This window comes from Gadus macrocephalus, chromosome 2 (assembly GCF_031168955.1).
Source record: "Gadus macrocephalus chromosome 2, ASM3116895v1".
Taxonomy (NCBI): Eukaryota; Metazoa; Chordata; class Actinopteri; order Gadiformes; family Gadidae; genus Gadus; species Gadus macrocephalus.
This window is the reverse complement of record NC_082383.1, coordinates 4,876,629-4,893,467: the sequence shown is the minus strand read 5'-3', so window position 1 is coordinate 4,893,467 and position 16,839 is coordinate 4,876,629. Positions and strand designations below refer to the sequence as shown.

The following is a 16,839-nucleotide window of genomic DNA, read 5'->3' as shown; positions in this document are numbered from 1 at the left end:
AACATTCTTTGGCCCAATTTATTTAATGAGGGCAACCATCACATCGGCTAGGATAAAAGTGAGTAGACCTACAAATGCACGCACGTCCTTTTAGGCTGATGTAATTAAAGATATTTTTCTGAAAAATGATATACCAATGCGTAGGCTACTGCGGATATTATATTAACACGTTAGGTTAAATTAAGCAGTGAACGGGTTACAAATGCTTGATTTCTTTTAACACATTAGATAGGGGCAGATCCCAGTCCTGAAGGCATCTCACGAAGTAAGTGAGCCACCTCGACAGGCGGACCTGTGCCCGTTCAAAAATTTCTCTCGTAATGTGAACGAGGACACGGGCGTCACCCCGCGTCGTTATTTTCCTTACTCATCAGTTTAAGGCATACCCGAACCCCGGAAGAAGAGAGCTCTATTCAAGGTGCACAGACGTCTGGCGTCATGGTGCTCATACTACAATTGAATACTTTATATTGTAATTCGTAATGCATGTAAACAGACAAGACTGCCCAGTGGCCAACTCTGTAACTCCCTATATTCCAACTGTTCAAGCATTGTTCTACATATCAAATAGTGTCTAATATTCATAGTTGGGCCCTAATGTAGCTTGGGACACATATCTAGTTATCGTGAAAAAAAAATATGGCATTTATCCGTGCATAGGCCTACCTAAGTTACAATTTCCCCTATAGTTTTTCTTAGTTTTAAACACACAACTATGAATATAAATGTAATGTTGCTGAAAACATAAAATAACCAAAAACGTAATATCCATTAAAAACGTCCTTCGTTCAAGCATCCTTTTGCTCACTTTATTTAATAAGGGCACCATCACTTCGGCTTTGATAAAAGTGAGTGGGCCTACACGTGAACACAGACCTTTCAGGCTGATGTAAATACAGATCTTTTTCTGAGAAATTATCTACCGGTATGTAGGCCACTGCGAATATTCTTTGACATGTTAAGTTAAATTAGACATTGAATTGGTGCCAAATGTTTGATTTCTTTTAACACAAGAGGTCGGGGCAGATCCCAGTCCTGAAGGCATCTCACGAAGTAAGTGAGTCACCTCGACAGGCGGACCTGTGCCCGTTCAAAAATTTCTCTCGTAATGTGAACGAGGACACGGGCGTCACCCCGCGTCGTTATTTTCCTTACTCATCAGTTTAAGGCATGCCTAATCAAATGAAGAAGAGTGGCATAGAGACATCTTACAGACGTTTGGCATCATGGTGCTCATACTAAAATGGAATTCATTATTTTGTAATTATAACGCATGACTACATAACTGTTTTAAAACATAAACATAGCAATATACATAGTATATAGGTCTTAAAATGATATATTAGAGATATTCTAAACATTTCTAGATCCAGTCAGAATGGTTTTTGCCGCAAGGGCTCATGGGGGTTGGTTTGACGTCACAATATTCGCATTTGAAACAAAAGTAGTCGATTCTCGAACCCAATGTATGAGAATATTACTTCGAAAAACCGACTCACATGCATTTATGACCTGGTGTGTTTAAAAATCGAGTAGTAGTGACTGTTAAGAAGGTTAACAGCCTTGGTTGTATAGTTTAATACGTTTTAAACGTTAAATGTCTTATCTATTTTTGTCCCAAAGTGGCAGCCATAGTCTCATTTAAATAATCCCACTCACGCATGCGTAGCAGATAGATACGGGGAGCAAAATGGCAGACATCTCTCTGGACGAGGTGATACGACAGCGCGGCCTCAACACCAAACAACAGACCATTAAAAGGTACTAAACAAATCAGCCCCGAATGAAGTCACAGGCTGATTAAGGTTTAACAGCTTCTTTAATTGTATGAATGGGAACTCTAAAGAGCCACGAGCTTCTTCCGGCTAGCGACTATGCACGATTGCTATTTATGCTAACATTAGCTGTTGTATAGCAACTCAATCGGAGAAACCATTTGGTCTTCTTCGTATTTGTTATTATTTATAATAGAATCTAATTATCATGAAACGGTTATGCAAAAACCTTCATTCTCTGTCCAGGATATTAAATGGATTATAACCGCGGATTCATCTCCCCATGTTGTGGAGAACAACAGTGTTGCTCATTCAGTCCTGCGTTGGTGCTACAGACAGCAGACTATCGATACCCTGCTGTCTGTTGCCGTCCCTACTCCAGTTTCGAATGAAGTATATCAAACATATGTATATTAATCAAACAGCCAAACTCTACCATTTCAAAAATAGTTATTTTTCCATCGAATCTTTAAGCTTAAACCGTGGCGAAGAAACGCTGCGAAGCTTTCTTTCATTTCAATTTGTCTGGTGGTGATTTATGACGACATGAATGTTTGGAGTCAAATTTCCAACCTGTATTGGGATGAGGACGTTCTTTAATGTCATTAAATCACGTGTCATAAAGTTGTAGGGGCCCGGCTAATAGGGTTTTTGGTAATAATGTACACACAAGTGTCGAATGATCCCATGGACAGGTCCCTTTCCCACCCGACGGCTACTGCAGTGTTTCTCAAAGTCAGGAGGTTTATATATAAAACTTTAGAGCCCATTTTGTACTCTCTCAAGGCGCACTGGCTAGAAATAATCTAATTTATCTTTCCTCTCGTCAGACCGATGTTTGGAAGAGGCGCTGGAGCGTCTGGCCGCGGCTTTGACGCGCGGCAGAAGATCGGAGCCAACGATGTTCGACAGAGGATTGGACTCGGTGCAGGTAAGTCAAAGCACTGACCATGGCAGTAATTAATACGATTTTTGTCTAATTAAGAATAGTCTAGTGGTGGAACCCACATGTCTGCTGTCCAAGTTGTAAGAATGCTAAAGCAAGATGTATATCCCCTACATGCTTCTTTGCGACGTGTATCTGCATTTACTGTAGGTCTGTTAATATTAAGATGGAAGCGTCCGTTAATGACGGTGCATTACAATGATGGGTATGTGGTGTAAGGGATTGAATAAGACGGTCGACGGACTGGTCGCTAGAATGTGAGGATTGAATGATGAGATGGCTTGAAGTCATGTAAAGGAGCCCCTTAACTCCGCCCACTTTTCCTCAGGCTTCCAAGTGAAAGACGCCAGAGAGAAAATCGGGCAGAAAGACGCACGCTTCAGAATCCGAGGAGGCGGAGGGGGAGGTGTGCAGGATGCCCGGCAGATGATTAACTCTCGAAAGCAGGTCCAACACCACCCGCTCGGCTCCCCCCCACAGATCGCTCACCCCCACCCAGCTGCCGGGCAGCACCACCTGATGAACCACATGTCGCAGATGCACATCCACACCGGCCCCGGGTCCCTGGGGGGCGGTGGGGTGGGCCGGCAGTTCCCCCCAACCGGTCTACAAATGGGTGCGCTAGGCGTCCGAGGTGGGCCCCTGCCTTCCAAGCCACTGGACGCCCGCGACCGACTGAGCCTGAAGAGGGGCATCGGAGCATCGCAGAGTCAGATGGCCATGACGGCACCCTTCAAGATCACCAAAACCATCCAGGTCAGAACCGGTCGCAGGGTGCTCGCCTGGGACTGGTGTTGGTCACGACATAATGTTGTATCATTTAAGATGTACTTCATCAGTCCTGTACGTGATGTCGGGGTGTCGCAGCAGAAAGTAGCGGGCAACAGTAATAATTAATGAGAATAAATGAATAAATAGTTTTTAAAGCATAAAATAGTTCAAATGCATACACTAAATAGCAAAAAATCGACTGAACATACCTCATTCTATGATGTGTTGATTCTTTCCACATATTCGCATGCATTAATGTGTCCCATGATTTACGCTTATCGAAACACAATTCATTGTAACGGGCCAACTCTGTTTACAGCAACGACCGGTGGGGACGTCCAGCGGGATCCGTCTGGGTGGGCAGCAGGTACAAAAATCTCTCTCTTCCAGTAGCTTTTCCTTCCCCATCTCTACACACAAACAATGCAGTTCGTGTTGCTATGGGCTGAAGCACTGCGCCAGGAGGGAATCCATGGTAATGTGATCCATGTCTTATAACCGTTGGATGTGTATCAGTCTTTTACAGGGGAACCGGATGGCATTCCCCCCAAGCAAATGAAGATCACTACAAATAACAACAGCAACATGCTACAGTCGAGGGTATGAGAGCACTCACCTCTTATATTTACTGTCCACTACTGCGTTTCGTGGTCACAAAGTCAACAGTGAAAACATTGGCGTTGAACACAAATATCATGTTTTACCTAGTTTCTGTTTTCTTTGTACGCATGGTTGCATGTTGTTCTGGGTGAAACAACGACAATATTTAAATCTACTGAATCCGGCTGCTTTTAAATATGTATTCATATTCAGCCCCAAAAAAATCCTGAGTTTACGAGATATTAATTTACTTTTTGACGTTTTCCTGGCAAGATAATGGGTGGGTGTGGAGTGGATACATCCTTACGTGATATGTTATGGTTATTTAACGTGTCTAGATCCCGATGGCCGTCTCATTGAACTACAGGTCGGAACCCAAAATCAGTTTACTCGAGGTCCTCTGTGGGTTCTTGTAAAGAATGGTATTTTAGTTCCTGGGATGAAAAGTGAAAGAACCCTGCTCTTCTTCATTCCCATCTCTTGTAGCCGGGGACCATGGGCTCCCCGTTCTCCATGTCGGGCCCCATCACCAAGGTGGTGAAGAACGACGCCTATACGGCCCCCCAGGCGGCAGTCCCAGTGGCCCCGACCCGGCCCGGCCCCAGCCCCACTGCGTTCCGCTCCTCCAGTGCCGCGCTGAAGCCCGTCTCCAGAACACTGCAGCAGGCCCCCGCGGCCCTCAGTCCCCCGCCCCCCGCCCCGCCTCAGGTCAGCCTCCCCTCCTCGTCAGCACGACCAACTGCTTTTCTGAAAGTGGGTGCTGTCGGTTAAATCAGACCGATTGGGGTACAACCTCCCGTTGGTGTGCTTAAAGTTTTGTGTGTCTCGCCCTGTGTTGTCCAGCCGGCCGTCAGTCCTTTAGAGGGAACCAAGATCACAGTCAACAACCTTCACCCCCGCGTCACAGAGGAGGACATAGTGGTGAGAAACCTGCAGATAACCACCCTCTACTGCATCTATACTTTGCTCTTCTCAAACATGGAATCACCTTCCCTCTTCCGATATACTCTACTGCATAGCTAGTGTACTCTATACAAATATGACCACACCTTCCCTCTGCTAATACACTCCCTGTACTGCATATATACACTGTACTTTAAACAAATAGGACCTGGCGTTCTCTCTGTAGCCAAGTTATTACTGAAGCTGCTCCTCTTCAATTGGTTCAGTTAAACCCTTGGCCAATCAGGAATAAGCTTATTTTTCCTTAGTGGATTCTTGCTGCTCTTGACGATTCCCTCTCCCTTTTGTCTTTCTTTCTTTCTTGATTAGGAGCTGTTCTGCGTGTGCGGTGCCTTAAAGCGGGCGCGGTTGGTGAAGGTGGGCGTGGCCGAGGTGGTGTTTGTGCGTAAAGACGACGCCGTCAGCGCCTACAGGAAGTACAACAACCGCTGTCTGGACGGTAGGGACCTATAGCACACATGAACCCTCCTTTTGTATCGTTCATGTATGACAAGCTTCTGGCAAATGTTGTCCCCAACACAGCTGTTCACTGATCTAAACAGCTGTGTTAGGGGAACAGGATGTTCGTGTCTTATTTATCCAAGGTGACCTGTTCAAATGTTTTTCTGTGTTCTCCTAGGCCAACCCATGAAATGTAACCTTCACATCCAAGGAAATGTCATCACTTCTGACCAGCCAATTCTCTTGTGAGTAACACTACTGATTGAAACATCTAGACTCTCCTCTTTGCGACGAAGAAAAATAAACTATTGGAAGATACGTACAAATGCTAAGATCTGGGTTTGTTTGTTGCCATTCCCTCTATAGTTTATGGTTTGGTTGAACGGGTGATATAATTCCCTGTTGTAGTGTTGAGACAGCAGGGTGGGAACAGCCTTTCTCTGCATTAAAGAGCCCAAACTGGTTCAGCCTCACCTCCTGTATTGCTAGATTCCTGAAGTAGCCTGGCCCTGCTCATTAGACAAACGCATATAAATGACCCGTTAAAGACATTCAACATTAAAAATAAGTCATGCATAGAACTACAACAAAAAAGATATCTACATAATGAGTGGTATTATTCAAAGTAAGAACGTTTATCATTATTGAATATCGATGATTGATATCCTGAACTGGGTGATGCTCATTCAAGCTTGGATGTATTTTCTGAAACAATGACATAAAAATGCCCTTTCCAACATTTTGGAAAGGGCAGTTCCCTTATGGCAGACTGTCACAGTTCTCTTTCCCTCTTGTCCTCCTCGTTGTTCTCCCTCCCTCCTCCCCCCCCCCCCCCCCCCCCCCACCCACCCACCAGGAGGCTCAGTGATTCCCCCGGAGGAGGTGTGAAGAGAGACGGCCTCCCGCCCTCCTTGTCTCGGCCAGCCGGCCAGCGCTCCTCCTCCCAGCCGACCCCCGAGGTCGACCCCCAGACCATCCTCAAGGCTCTCTTCAAGTCTCCCTCCTCCCAGTCCTCGCCCACCTCCTCCGGCGCCGCGGCCAACTCCCAGGCCACTGCCTTCCGCATCAAGATCTAGCCAGCATCCGGGTCCTAGCGAGCGTATGGTTTCTAGCTAGCCTTATCGATCTGGCTAGCATCTGGGTGTTTTGCTAGTGTTTAGCTCTGGCTAAGTTCCACTGTCAGTTGACCAGAGAGGTGTACACGCCGCCTCCATCAGTATAGACTAACTCGCCCTCTGGTTCTCCTTTATACTCTGGTTTTCATTTTTCTAACCACAGGAAACCCACTCTAAAATATGATGTGTTTTGACAGCCGAACGACACCAATGCCTGTTTTTTTGATCCCCAATGTTCATTTCCGTTTATTTTATTTTTAATCTTCTACCTTCCAGTATACTTTCGTCGCGGCGCTTCCCAGTTGGACCAATGGAAGCTGCTGGAATGTTTTTATTGTATGGGGGGAAAACAAGGCAATACCGGTGTATACCTGGAGTTATGGAGATGTATTTCAGTGCTCATAAACTTCTCATGGATCGCTGCACCAACCAAATGATAACAAGAACCCACAATTGGATTTCAAAATATTTCATCAATCCCTGTAAACTGTTAATATGTTTGTAGTAGTTCATGTCTTATCTTTGCCATTTTTGTGGTTTACTTTTTTTCTCGTGATCTGCAATTTTTCTCTTTGGTTCGGACGTTTCGAAGTTGTGTATCAGAAGCCATGACTGTCTGCTGCGTTGTCATGTGTCACTTGAGTACTCGACATGAAGTAGTGAAAATATCCCATTAAATCGTATGCTTTGTAGACCTTCTACATGCGTCTCTTTATCAGTCCGTTGTCATAAAGCAATAAAAAGTGCTAAAGAAGAGTAACCAATTAGTTGGACCTAAAATGCTCTACATTAAGAGTTGTAATTGGCTTAGAGTGATCTGAAATGTTCTGGGTTCAAGTCTTAAAATAAGTTAACTTTTAAAGTTTTTTAGCAAAGAAATTGCTAATTAATCATATCTTGGTGCTTCGCTGCGTCCCTATAAATACAATGGCTATGTAACATCCAAAGTATCTTGACCATGAGCTGCGGATACATTTGAATGTTTTGGTTTTCAACCAGGTCTTAGAATGTGGATTAACAAAAGATGGAACATTCCAATGGGACGGATAACTCAAACCAGATGGGAAGTAACCTGGAGAAGAAACACAAGATCCCTCCTTACAAGAAGGTTTTTGGCCCATTGGTTTGATAAGAAAACCATGAGTGGTTAAGTTGGAGAGCTGACTTAATGGTTCTCCCACTGTCCTTGTCTTGTACATTACAGGACATGAATTAGTATGATTATAGTAGGGACCTCTTTTCATCTACCGGTATGTATAAACTAAATGTGCCATTAAGGACAACCAATTAATAGTTGAGTAATGAAATGATGTATCTCTGATTCGGATGTGGAAAGTTATTGGGCAGAAGTTCCTTGATTAATCTATCGGCCAAATAATGTAATCAGAAGTTGAATTCTACTCTGTCGTTTCGAGGCAAACCTTTGCTTGATTTGCTTTGTAAAAACTACAACTACCAGAAGACGTCAGGTTTAAGTCGCACTTCCTGTTCGACGGCGTGTTGTCCCGTAAAAACATGGCGCCTTCCAAGAAGAAACACGACGCTGGCAATGCTTGTATTATTCCTGGTGGATTTGCAGGTAATAACTTCATAACATTCACATTGACCTCATCTTATAACTTGTAATAACTGAAATAACATTAAACATATGAAATGCCGTGATATTTCCGTGGCAGCGAGCATCATCCCTGCCAGCAGATACCTTACTTTTAAGGATTGGTTTTTAAAAACTATTCAAGAGATTATTCTTCATAGGCGGAATATGAAATTGTTACGGATGTCAATTTGTATTGTTTTCTTCAGTCCTGTCCTTAAAATTCAGCGCAGGGTCGGATACACAACACAAGTTATATGTGAAGGAGCACCGGGTGCGAGTACAGACCAAAACACACCGACCGCTGGACAAGACTCTGTTCGTCCTCAACGTTCCTCCGTACTGCTCACAGGTCTGTTTGTTACCGTCTAACAATGAAAAACATGCTGTGATGAGGGTTCAATAATTCTAATAGAGATGCTGTAATGTGGTTTAATGAGTTAGATCATCTTAATAAGTTGGTGTTCTGAATATGTATCCATTGCTTATTCTTTCTTATTTTGTCTCATCAACTTCAACCTTTTCCGTTATATTGTCTTCCGCCATATTATGTCTGTTGGTTACTTGGTACGACGTTTTAGTCATACATCTATCTATGGAGCTCTGAGCTAAGGTGTGTGTGTGTGTGTGTGTGTGTGTGTGTGTGTGTGTGTGTGTGTGTGTGTGTGTGTGTGTGTGTGTGTGTGTGTGTGTGTGTGTGTGTGTGTGTGTGTGTGTGTGTGTGTGTGTGTGTGTGTTCCAGGCCGTGGTGAGTCAGATCTTCTCTCGGTTTGGCGCCGTCGTGTCCGTAGAGCTCAGCGACCGACCCGGTACTGCATCGGTTCCTGAGATCAAGCTATCAAACATCTTCAAACCAGCAGAGAAACAGGTAGGTGCGTCTATCTGTAATTTGGATAGTATATTGTCAGTTGTATTCGTTTTCAGTTCACTCAATATTGTCTCTGGTTGTTTGCAGGGCTTTAAAGTGGCTTACATTGTGTTTCGAAAAGCAAAGAGCATCCAGTTGGCTAAATCTCACCCTCACAATTTCCCCCTGGTCATCAGCACAGAGAAGCAACCCGTCACAACCGGTTTGCAGAGTAAGTCAACGCTATATCCCACTTTACCTCATAACATGAAGGATCTTTTTATATATTTTGAGAAACAATTTAATATTTTATATACTTTTTCTGACATTTCTGAACTCTTGATCATCTGGATCAACTCTTTACATTACATTGTAGTTTTCCAATATTTAATACATCCTTATTTTAAAGAGACGGTACAGTGTTTGACATTGTACCTGCCAACAGCAGTTGATTAACGGCTTCTGCTTGGTTACGGCTACAACACTTTGGCAGAACTACACCGCAATATTGTAAAAAATGTGCATCATATTTGAATATAAGGCATTTACTCAACCCAATATATATATTGTTAATTGGTGCCATGATATACGATTTTATATTGGTTAAATGCTCATTAATTCGGTTTTAGAGGAACAGTGTAAATTAATTATTTAGCTTTCTAGATGGCAATGGTCTCGTCTTTTTACACCACTTTTGTATGAAATTATTCTTTTTAAAATTGAGCCTAAAAAGAAAAAGGCATTCCATCGTGTATAATATTATAAAAACATGAATTGGACACCAATGTTACATTTGCAACAACGAAACGGGATGGCTTAACACCTTACACCACAGGTCTGCAGGTAGGGCTTCCGGCATTTTGTTCTAGGATGCCTACAGGTAGACTGCTGAAACTACCCCCAGACTACCCAGTACAAACTCATTGAGCTGTTGTTTCCAGAATGGGCCAATCAGTACCGCAAGTCAATCATCCTGCCAGAGAAGCTCCAGGAGACCGTCGATGCGTTCATGACTGACTACGACTTGAGGAAGGAGGAGGTGAGGACTCTCCACCCTGTCGTCATATCATTGAGTTATTACATGAAATGATAGTGTACATAGGTTCTAGGGATGGGCACGAGTAGTAAATTCCAAACTCGAGTGATCGAAGGAATTCCAGTCCTCGAGGATCAATCGAGTACTCGTTTAATCAAATCTATTTTTAGAATGCAACGCATCTGCAGCAGGAATAGGCCTGATGATGAACGGCAATATTACCAACCAAACATGTAATGCTTATTCTCCATCAAAGTCAGTTATCAGAGTATTCATTATTTATTTTTGCAAACGTTCAAAACACATTTTCCTTACAAAAATAAATATGCGTCTCACAATTTAAATCACGTCGAACCAAGGCCTGTAACAGTTAAAAAATAAATAAAAACGAAACAAGTAGCCTAACCATTGCAAATAATTTAAAGCTGCAAATAAAACGGCAGCAAATGGACTATGGAAATACTCAGCGTTGTGATCTTCTCTACACGGCCGGGATTTTAGCTGCGTCTTGCGGCGGTGAAAATAGCAGACACACTTGGCTGCTGCGGGCCTGATTTCCCGAACTCACCGTTGTGTTTCAGGAGTATTTGCCGCATAGTACTTTCTGGTAGCTCGATTTCGCTTGACATATTTTACATTTCACCTTATGATCTCCTATTTCTTTAAAGTATTTCAATTCTTCGTTGCGCTTTGCTTTAACCGCAATCTCTTAACTTTTTGAATTCTGGCGTGCCTGCACACGGTACGGAACGCGCCACACAGAAATGGATACATTTCATTTGCTTTGTGGCCACGGCATGCGTTAGTGGCGCCGACAGAAAATTGGTAAATTTGCTTCAGAAAACTTTGTTTGTGTGTATATGCAAACTCAAGTTTGCCTGTCCACCAACCGAGTTCATTTGTAACGAGGAGTACTCGAGTAATCGATTCCTCACGCCCATCCCTAATAGGTTCACTAGGGTAGTGTACATAGGATCGTAAAAGTAGGTTAAAAATAACTTATCCAGGTAATCTACATTCTTATTAATAATGAAAAGTTAAGTGTCATTAACAGAAACCTCGTACTAGCAGAAAGAAGCTTCCTCATCCTGACAACTGTAAGAAAGGATGAGTCTGTAGGCCAAATCCAGAACAGTTTTCATCCCCTCCATATAGCGTCTTGTGGAAATACTAACAGGTGCACCGTTGTAAACAAGGCATGCTGCGCCACCATAATATTGTTGAGTGTTCAGCGGATATGCATTCAAACTGCAGGTACCATGGCTCCGACTTTTGATGTGTGTGCAAATCCAAAACACATCCTACGTCTCTGTGCCGTGATTGGGAACGCAGTCTCTCAGAACGCCCAACATCTGTCCAATCACTGCCTTCCTTTCTCCAGAAAGCAAAGAAGCAGGAGGAGGAGGCAGAGGAACAGAAAGAGGATGAGGAGGGTTGGGTGAAGGTCACGAGAGGAAACAAGGGCACCAAGGCCCGCCCCCACAGTGAGGCAGCCAATCAGAAGTCTCTGCAGAAGGAGATCAGGAAGAAGAAGAGGAAGGAGCTGATGAACTTCTACACTTGGCAGCACAGGAACACACAGAAAGAACGTGAGTCTTGTTGCCGGGCAGAATGCATTGTTGGAATAATGGTATTAGGATGTTATTTATTAGATATTGGTGGTTTGAGGTGTACATTTTAACTTTCTTCTCTTTCAGATATTGCTGATCTGAGGCAAAAGTTTGAGGAAGATAAACAGAGGATATCGCTGCTGAGGGCACAGAGGAAATTCAGACCCTACTAGTAGAGCAGGAGCTCGCGCCACACGCCTGGGCTCCGAGTAGTATTCTATGAGTTCATGAATGACTGTGTGTGGAACAACGCAATGTTTTTGTATGTCGACTGAGTACCAAGTCGTGGAAAGCGATGAAATAAAATGAGCAGTGAATCAACATTGGTATAACATCTTTAATTAGGGGTTTGTGTGGGTTCTGTGTTCTGTGGAACCACCAGCAGGACTCCCCCCGCAACTCCTAGACTGTAGGTCACCTGGAACACTGGGGGACCAAACACAGACACACTTTACCTGGCTTTCACAGGGAATACAGAAGTGACAGGAAGACCGTATCTGGAAATCAGCAGCGTCTGTTCAACTTTGCGTGAACAACAGTTTGGTCTGAACAAATCACAAGCAGTTGTCCAGCGCTTTCATAAGTCACCAGTGACCACTCAAAGTTAATTGAATGCAATGCATGACAAAGAATACTAAACACAAATTATTCCAATCAAGCCTGTCATGCAAAGTGACAACACTTCCTGCTTGAAAACCTAGTGTGCCAACAATTGAGTTGAGCAACAAGCGACTGGGCGTTAGTGTTCAAACACAGCTGCTATCCCAGAAAGCAGCACAGACGCCGATATGTACTGCTCTATATATTCCATGTGTCATGCTTCTCAGATGGGTACAGGCTTTAATGGTCTTACTTTTGTTCTGATGGGTACATAGGGTTCAGGGTCGACGTCACTGCGTCCCAACCGCAGTGGTCCCAGCGAGACCAGCTGGGCCAAGTCGGACCAGACCTCCCTTCTCCTCCTCTGTCTGGCCTCAGAGGCTAGGGGAACATAACCCGTTACCATTAGATGGACCAGTTCCATCTGGAACTTTCTGGTTAACCACTTATACGGTATTTCGGTAGTTTTGAAATGATCAGTGTTAGTTGAGGTTGGTGTTCATTGTGTTTTAGATCAGTTCAAGGACAGAGTTGAGACCGGGGATGTTTAAGGTAAGGTGTTTTGTCGAGGCGTGGCTGAGGTAAGAGATGGGTGCATGAGTAAAGGCTCATAGGTTTCTTTGTCTGAGGAAGAGTTAAGAGACTCACAGACGATGGTGCATGGCTGTGCACACTCAGCTGCCACTGTGCAAATTTCTACCCAGCAGTAGAAGTAAATCTGAGGGCAATACAGAGAACAGGAGGTATTGGTACATAGAAGATGAGTACTCACCGATACCATGTTTAAATGATTCAGAGTCCTAAACTGCAGTATTTTATACAACTCTAACACAATACAAGACCATAATTCAAATCCATTATATACTAGACTATCTTTTACCCAGACAGTGTTGTTTCTAATGCATCATGGGAAATGGCCTTCCTGGCTCTGTCCCTACGGTGGCAAAAGTTACTTTTCCCCCCCCCGTTTTTCATAACCAATCTAGTACATGAACTTTAGCTAATGTAGATTGGTGCTTGCATATTAACACCAAAGTTGGGCCTCGAGGGTAATCTTTGCAGTAGGCAGGTGGAGCAAATGTTAGGAGTTCTCCTGTACCTCCTCCTCGCTTGGCTTGCCAGTCTGGGGGTCGAGAAAGGCGAACGTCTTGACGTCGAACCTCCGGACCTGTGAGGGAGTGCCGGCTCCCCCCTGGGAGTCCACTGGGGTGGAGCTCCTCAGAGGGTCCAGAAGGTTTGGACACCTGGAGAGAGAGAGACCAGGAGTGGAGACAAGGAGTCAAGACCAGCCGGAGTTGGACCAGGAGGTAAGAGAATCAAGACCAGGAGAGAAAGGCAAAAAGGGAGAGAACCGGACAGATACCAGCATTTCCGATTTTCAATGCAATTTGATTGACAGTAGTGTGAGGTCCTTCTGCCTGCAGCCATTTCCAGAGCAATCAAATGCCAAATGTTTGATTGGTTGGTTGGCTGGTTTGAAGTGTATACGCCCCAATCCTATTCCTTCATATTCTATTTTTATTATTCCTCGAGGGTAATCTCCTGTTTTCCATCTTGTATCCCAAACGTTTTCCCTTCAGGACGGAGGAAGTCCCGCCTCATTATGACTGACAGGGCGGCTGACCCGTCGTAGAGCAGCCTCCAGACGGAGGTTCGGGAGGTGGGGTAGGCAAAGCAGTCCCGGACCCGCAGCGACAGGCCCGGCTCAGGCGCCGGCTGCCGGATGGACACCTCCACATAGATGGGAGAGCGCAGCTGGAACGCCGCGGGAAGCTGGTCGGCGCTGATGAAGGAGGAGAAGGAGGAGTCTGGAGAGGGGACACCACACAAAGAAAACACATGAACACAACTCAACGCGGCTGGACTACAGGGTCTTCAGACAGAGCGTACCTGTGGCGATCCTCATCTGGACTCCGATGGTTCCCATTGCGACCGTTGGTGTAGGGTGGACGATGATGCTCTTGGAACGCAAAGTGGCCGCAGGCTCAGCGGCAGGATACTCACATTGCACCTGCAGACTGGAGACAACACACCTGGGGCTCAACCACCTGCCTGGCACAGGTGGGGTGTCAACTATCGACATCACCATGGTTACCTAGCTAGTAAGGATGTGGCGTTATCGAGCGAAAGCACCATCACCCTCGTGACCTCCAAGGTACTGGTGTGTTGTTTACCAGGTACAATCAGCATCACCATGGTTACCTCCCAGGTACTGGTGTGTTGTTAACCAGGTACATTCAGCATCACCATGGTTACCCACCTGAAAGGGGAACGGTCGGTCTGCTGTGACTCCACCGCCACCTCGTAGATCAGCACGTCTCCCTTGGACTAAAACAAAACAAATAGTAGCGTGTTGTCATGGGGACATGCAAGGGTAACCAAGGGCAACATGAAAGGAGCCGACAGTGGGGGCGGGGGAGTGGCGCTCCTCACCCTCATCCCGGCGCCACATGCTGTCGTAGGGATCTTGAAGATGGCGACGTCTTCTGTCGCCACGGCGGGCAGGCAGTCTGGATGACCCCTGACCCACAGGGTGCGGGGGTCCAGCCGAGGCATCGTGTCCGTCGCCTCCACCGAGAACACAAAATGGCCGTCCACGGAACAGGCTGTGGCAGTTGATGGAGATGCAGGTTCAGATGGTCTACTCTTAAACGAGCGTTCTTCCAGATTCACGTAAGAGAACAGGTCTGTCATCAATTACAACACCCCTCGACCCAAACGTACTACTACAGACCTTTACAATCCCCCATGATGCACTGCTTTCCTCCAGTTTCTTACTCTTGTCTTAACATTTATATAGGTAATAGGCTTAACCACATCAACCATATCCAACCCAACGCCTACAAATTAGGCTTCTGTTAAACTGTATAGGTTCAACTTTAATTAGATACCTGAATGCAACCCAATTTGAAGGCTTCTGTTGCATCATGGGTACACAAGTCTCTAACCATTGAGTCTGTAGTAGCAAACATCCTCTTGGGAATTAAAGCAGCATCCCAGAAAACCACAGGTTTCCATGGAAACTGCCAGGGGGCCACAGGGCATGCGTATAGCAGGGTCCAGGTCACAGCTCCCAGGTAACACTGGAAACGGATACAAGATGCTCCAAACATTGATAGTTAAAAAGAAGTCCACACATTTTGAGTGCGGTCATGTGCATTTGAATCAAATAATTTGAAATAATGAAACGAAAATCGATTTTTTTAAAGTGAGGTTAAGGTTACAATCAGAGACAGCGGGCTAAATTATAGAAACATTAAAATGATTATGTAATATTTGCATTCAGATTCTTGCAAATTGCTGCTCGACTCACTCGTGGGTGTGGGCTGGGGGGAGGCCGCGTGCCTCTTGGTCCGCGGGCAGCTGATGTTGACACCGATCCAGCGGTCATCTCCCTCCAGCTGCACCGCGAGCGGGACGAGAAACGAGCTACCCTAGATACACACACACACACACACACACACGCACGCACGCACGCACGCACGCACGCACACACGCACATGCCTAGTAAACCAGCAAACCCTCGGTTAATCACGCGCACTCAAGATCAGTTAGGCACACACGTTACCTGGATCTGGACATAGCAGCTGTCGTACTGGCTGTAGAAGGACACGCGACCGTGTTTCTCTCTCCACTTTCGGACCCCGCAGGGCCCCTCTGCCTCGGGAACCGGGATTTTGGCCCCTGAACTGTCTGGAAGGAGGACAGGTTTGTAATTATTTTGTTCCGACCTATGGCTTTATTCTGGTCAGTGTTTAATACATCCTAAAGCTCAACATTCTCATTAGGCCTACCATTTCATCCCTAGATCTACTTAACAACGTCCTGTTTGTGAGTGAAACGGTTGTGTTTACCTTTCACCTGCAAGTTAGTCCGGACCAGATGTCCAAATACAGCCCGGATCCTTCGGCGTAGGCAGGCGACCTTAGGGAGAGCTTCCCTGGTCGCCTGGTCGTGGAGGGATACACACCAGCCGCCCACAGTCAACAGTAGCACTGACATTTGTACTGAACAGCATTTCATTTTGTATATGTTTTAGTTTTAGAATTTATAAGATGCTTTTCTATTTCTCCAGTTTTTACTTAAAGCAGTAGTCACGTGAGGATGTCAATTAGCGTTAATTGGTTGAAGGCTCATGCACCGGATACCATGTTTCCGTTGGTCAATTGAATGTTTTATTACATATTCTCTCCTTATTGAGGTTAAACCAGTCAAGAAATTAACTAAAGGTCATATTTTAATAAAATGAATGCGTGTGTGTTAACCTATCTTGAGGCATAGAGAAAATACAATATTTGCATAATTGTGTGTGGTTCTCTCTCCCCAAGGGCGAGCCACGTCGGATATAACCTGGACAACATCGTAATTTCCCAATGTCATTATGTTAATGAGATGACATATTGAGCAACCACAGAACAAACGAAATGACCAATATAAATGTTTCTCAGTGAAAATTCATATTTTTCCCGCATACATTAACACCAACTAAAAAAGAAAAGAAGCATGGACAGCAGAGCATTTAATTTGCAATGATAACGCAA

At 44.9% G+C, this 16,839-nt stretch overlaps 3 protein-coding genes and 2 non-coding genes across 6 annotated transcripts; 2 read left to right on the top strand and 3 right to left on the bottom strand.

Annotated features, from left to right (window-relative positions):
- Window positions 1–231: 231 nt before the first annotated feature.
- On the bottom strand, window positions 232–384 carry LOC132453116 (U12 minor spliceosomal RNA). Its single transcript, XR_009524589.1, has one exon. It is a non-coding gene; the product is annotated as a U12 minor spliceosomal RNA (small nuclear RNA).
- Window positions 385–1,019: 635 nt separating this feature from the next.
- On the bottom strand, window positions 1,020–1,172 carry LOC132453115 (U12 minor spliceosomal RNA). Its single transcript, XR_009524588.1, has one exon. It is a non-coding gene; the product is annotated as a U12 minor spliceosomal RNA (small nuclear RNA).
- A 443-nt stretch (window positions 1,173–1,615) lies between these two features.
- On the top strand, window positions 1,616–7,310 carry poldip3 (polymerase (DNA-directed), delta interacting protein 3). Its single transcript, XM_060077143.1, has 10 exons — window positions 1,616–1,761; window positions 2,606–2,706; window positions 3,050–3,477; window positions 3,812–3,859; window positions 4,009–4,092; window positions 4,579–4,800; window positions 4,936–5,013; window positions 5,365–5,494; window positions 5,675–5,741; window positions 6,353–7,310. Exons 1-10 carry the CDS (start codon window positions 1,691–1,693, stop codon window positions 6,570–6,572), a joined length of 1,449 nt encoding a protein of 482 aa, XP_059933126.1. The 5' UTR covers window positions 1,616–1,690; the 3' UTR covers window positions 6,573–7,310.
- Window positions 7,311–7,810: 500 nt separating this feature from the next.
- rrp7a (ribosomal RNA processing 7 homolog A) lies at window positions 7,811–12,019 on the top strand. Its single transcript, XM_060077167.1, has 8 exons — window positions 7,811–7,861; window positions 8,071–8,190; window positions 8,415–8,557; window positions 8,948–9,073; window positions 9,161–9,284; window positions 9,994–10,091; window positions 11,470–11,677; window positions 11,786–12,019. Exons 2-8 carry the CDS (start codon window positions 8,127–8,129, stop codon window positions 11,869–11,871), a joined length of 849 nt encoding a protein of 282 aa, XP_059933150.1. The 5' UTR covers window positions 7,811–7,861; window positions 8,071–8,126; the 3' UTR covers window positions 11,872–12,019.
- LOC132475795 (zona pellucida sperm-binding protein 4-like) lies at window positions 12,016–16,765 on the bottom strand. Of its 2 annotated transcripts, XM_060077121.1 has the most exons (12): window positions 16,153–16,765; window positions 15,867–15,991; window positions 15,612–15,732; window positions 15,247–15,381; window positions 14,732–14,904; window positions 14,559–14,626; window positions 14,189–14,316; window positions 13,923–14,106; window positions 13,398–13,542; window positions 12,947–13,016; window positions 12,552–12,679; window positions 12,016–12,124 (listed from the first exon to the last, which is right to left on the bottom strand). In XM_060077121.1, exons 1-12 carry the CDS (start codon window positions 16,319–16,321, stop codon window positions 12,113–12,115), a joined length of 1,458 nt encoding a protein of 485 aa, XP_059933104.1. In that variant the 5' UTR covers window positions 16,322–16,765; the 3' UTR covers window positions 12,016–12,112. The 2 variants fall into 2 exon arrangements, with proteins under 2 accessions (XP_059933104.1, XP_059933112.1); XM_060077129.1 differs by lacking the exons at window positions 15,247–15,381; window positions 15,612–15,732; window positions 15,867–15,991; window positions 16,153–16,765 and adding an exon at window positions 15,019–15,173 and having other exon boundaries at window positions 14,732–14,944.
- Window positions 16,766–16,839: the final 74 nt, after the last annotated feature.

Coding starts and splice junctions, on each gene's coding strand:
- poldip3 (XM_060077143.1), top strand. CDS start 1,691: ATGGCAGACATCTCTCTGGACGAGGTGATACGACAGCGCGGCCTCAAC. Junction 5,014..5,364: donor TCACAGAGGAGGACATAGTG/GTGAGAAACCTG, acceptor TTTCTTGATTAG/GAGCTGTTCTGCGTGTGCGG. Junction 5,742..6,352: donor TCTGACCAGCCAATTCTCTT/GTGAGTAACACT, acceptor CCCACCCACCAG/GAGGCTCAGTGATTCCCCCG.
- LOC132475795 (XM_060077121.1), bottom strand. CDS start 16,321: ATGAAATGCTGTTCAGTACAAATGTCAGTGCTACTGTTGACTGTGGGC. Junction 15,382..15,611: donor CCCCCAGCCCACACCCACGA/GTGAGTCGAGCA, acceptor ATCCGTTTCCAG/TGTTACCTGGGAGCTGTGAC. Junction 14,905..15,246: donor TTGCTACTACAGACTCAATG/GTTAGAGACTTG, acceptor CAACTGCCACAG/CCTGTTCCGTGGACGGCCAT.
- rrp7a (XM_060077167.1), top strand. CDS start 8,127: ATGGCGCCTTCCAAGAAGAAACACGACGCTGGCAATGCTTGTATTATT. Junction 8,191..8,414: donor TATTCCTGGTGGATTTGCAG/GTAATAACTTCA, acceptor TGTTTTCTTCAG/TCCTGTCCTTAAAATTCAGC. Junction 10,092..11,469: donor ACGACTTGAGGAAGGAGGAG/GTGAGGACTCTC, acceptor TCCTTTCTCCAG/AAAGCAAAGAAGCAGGAGGA.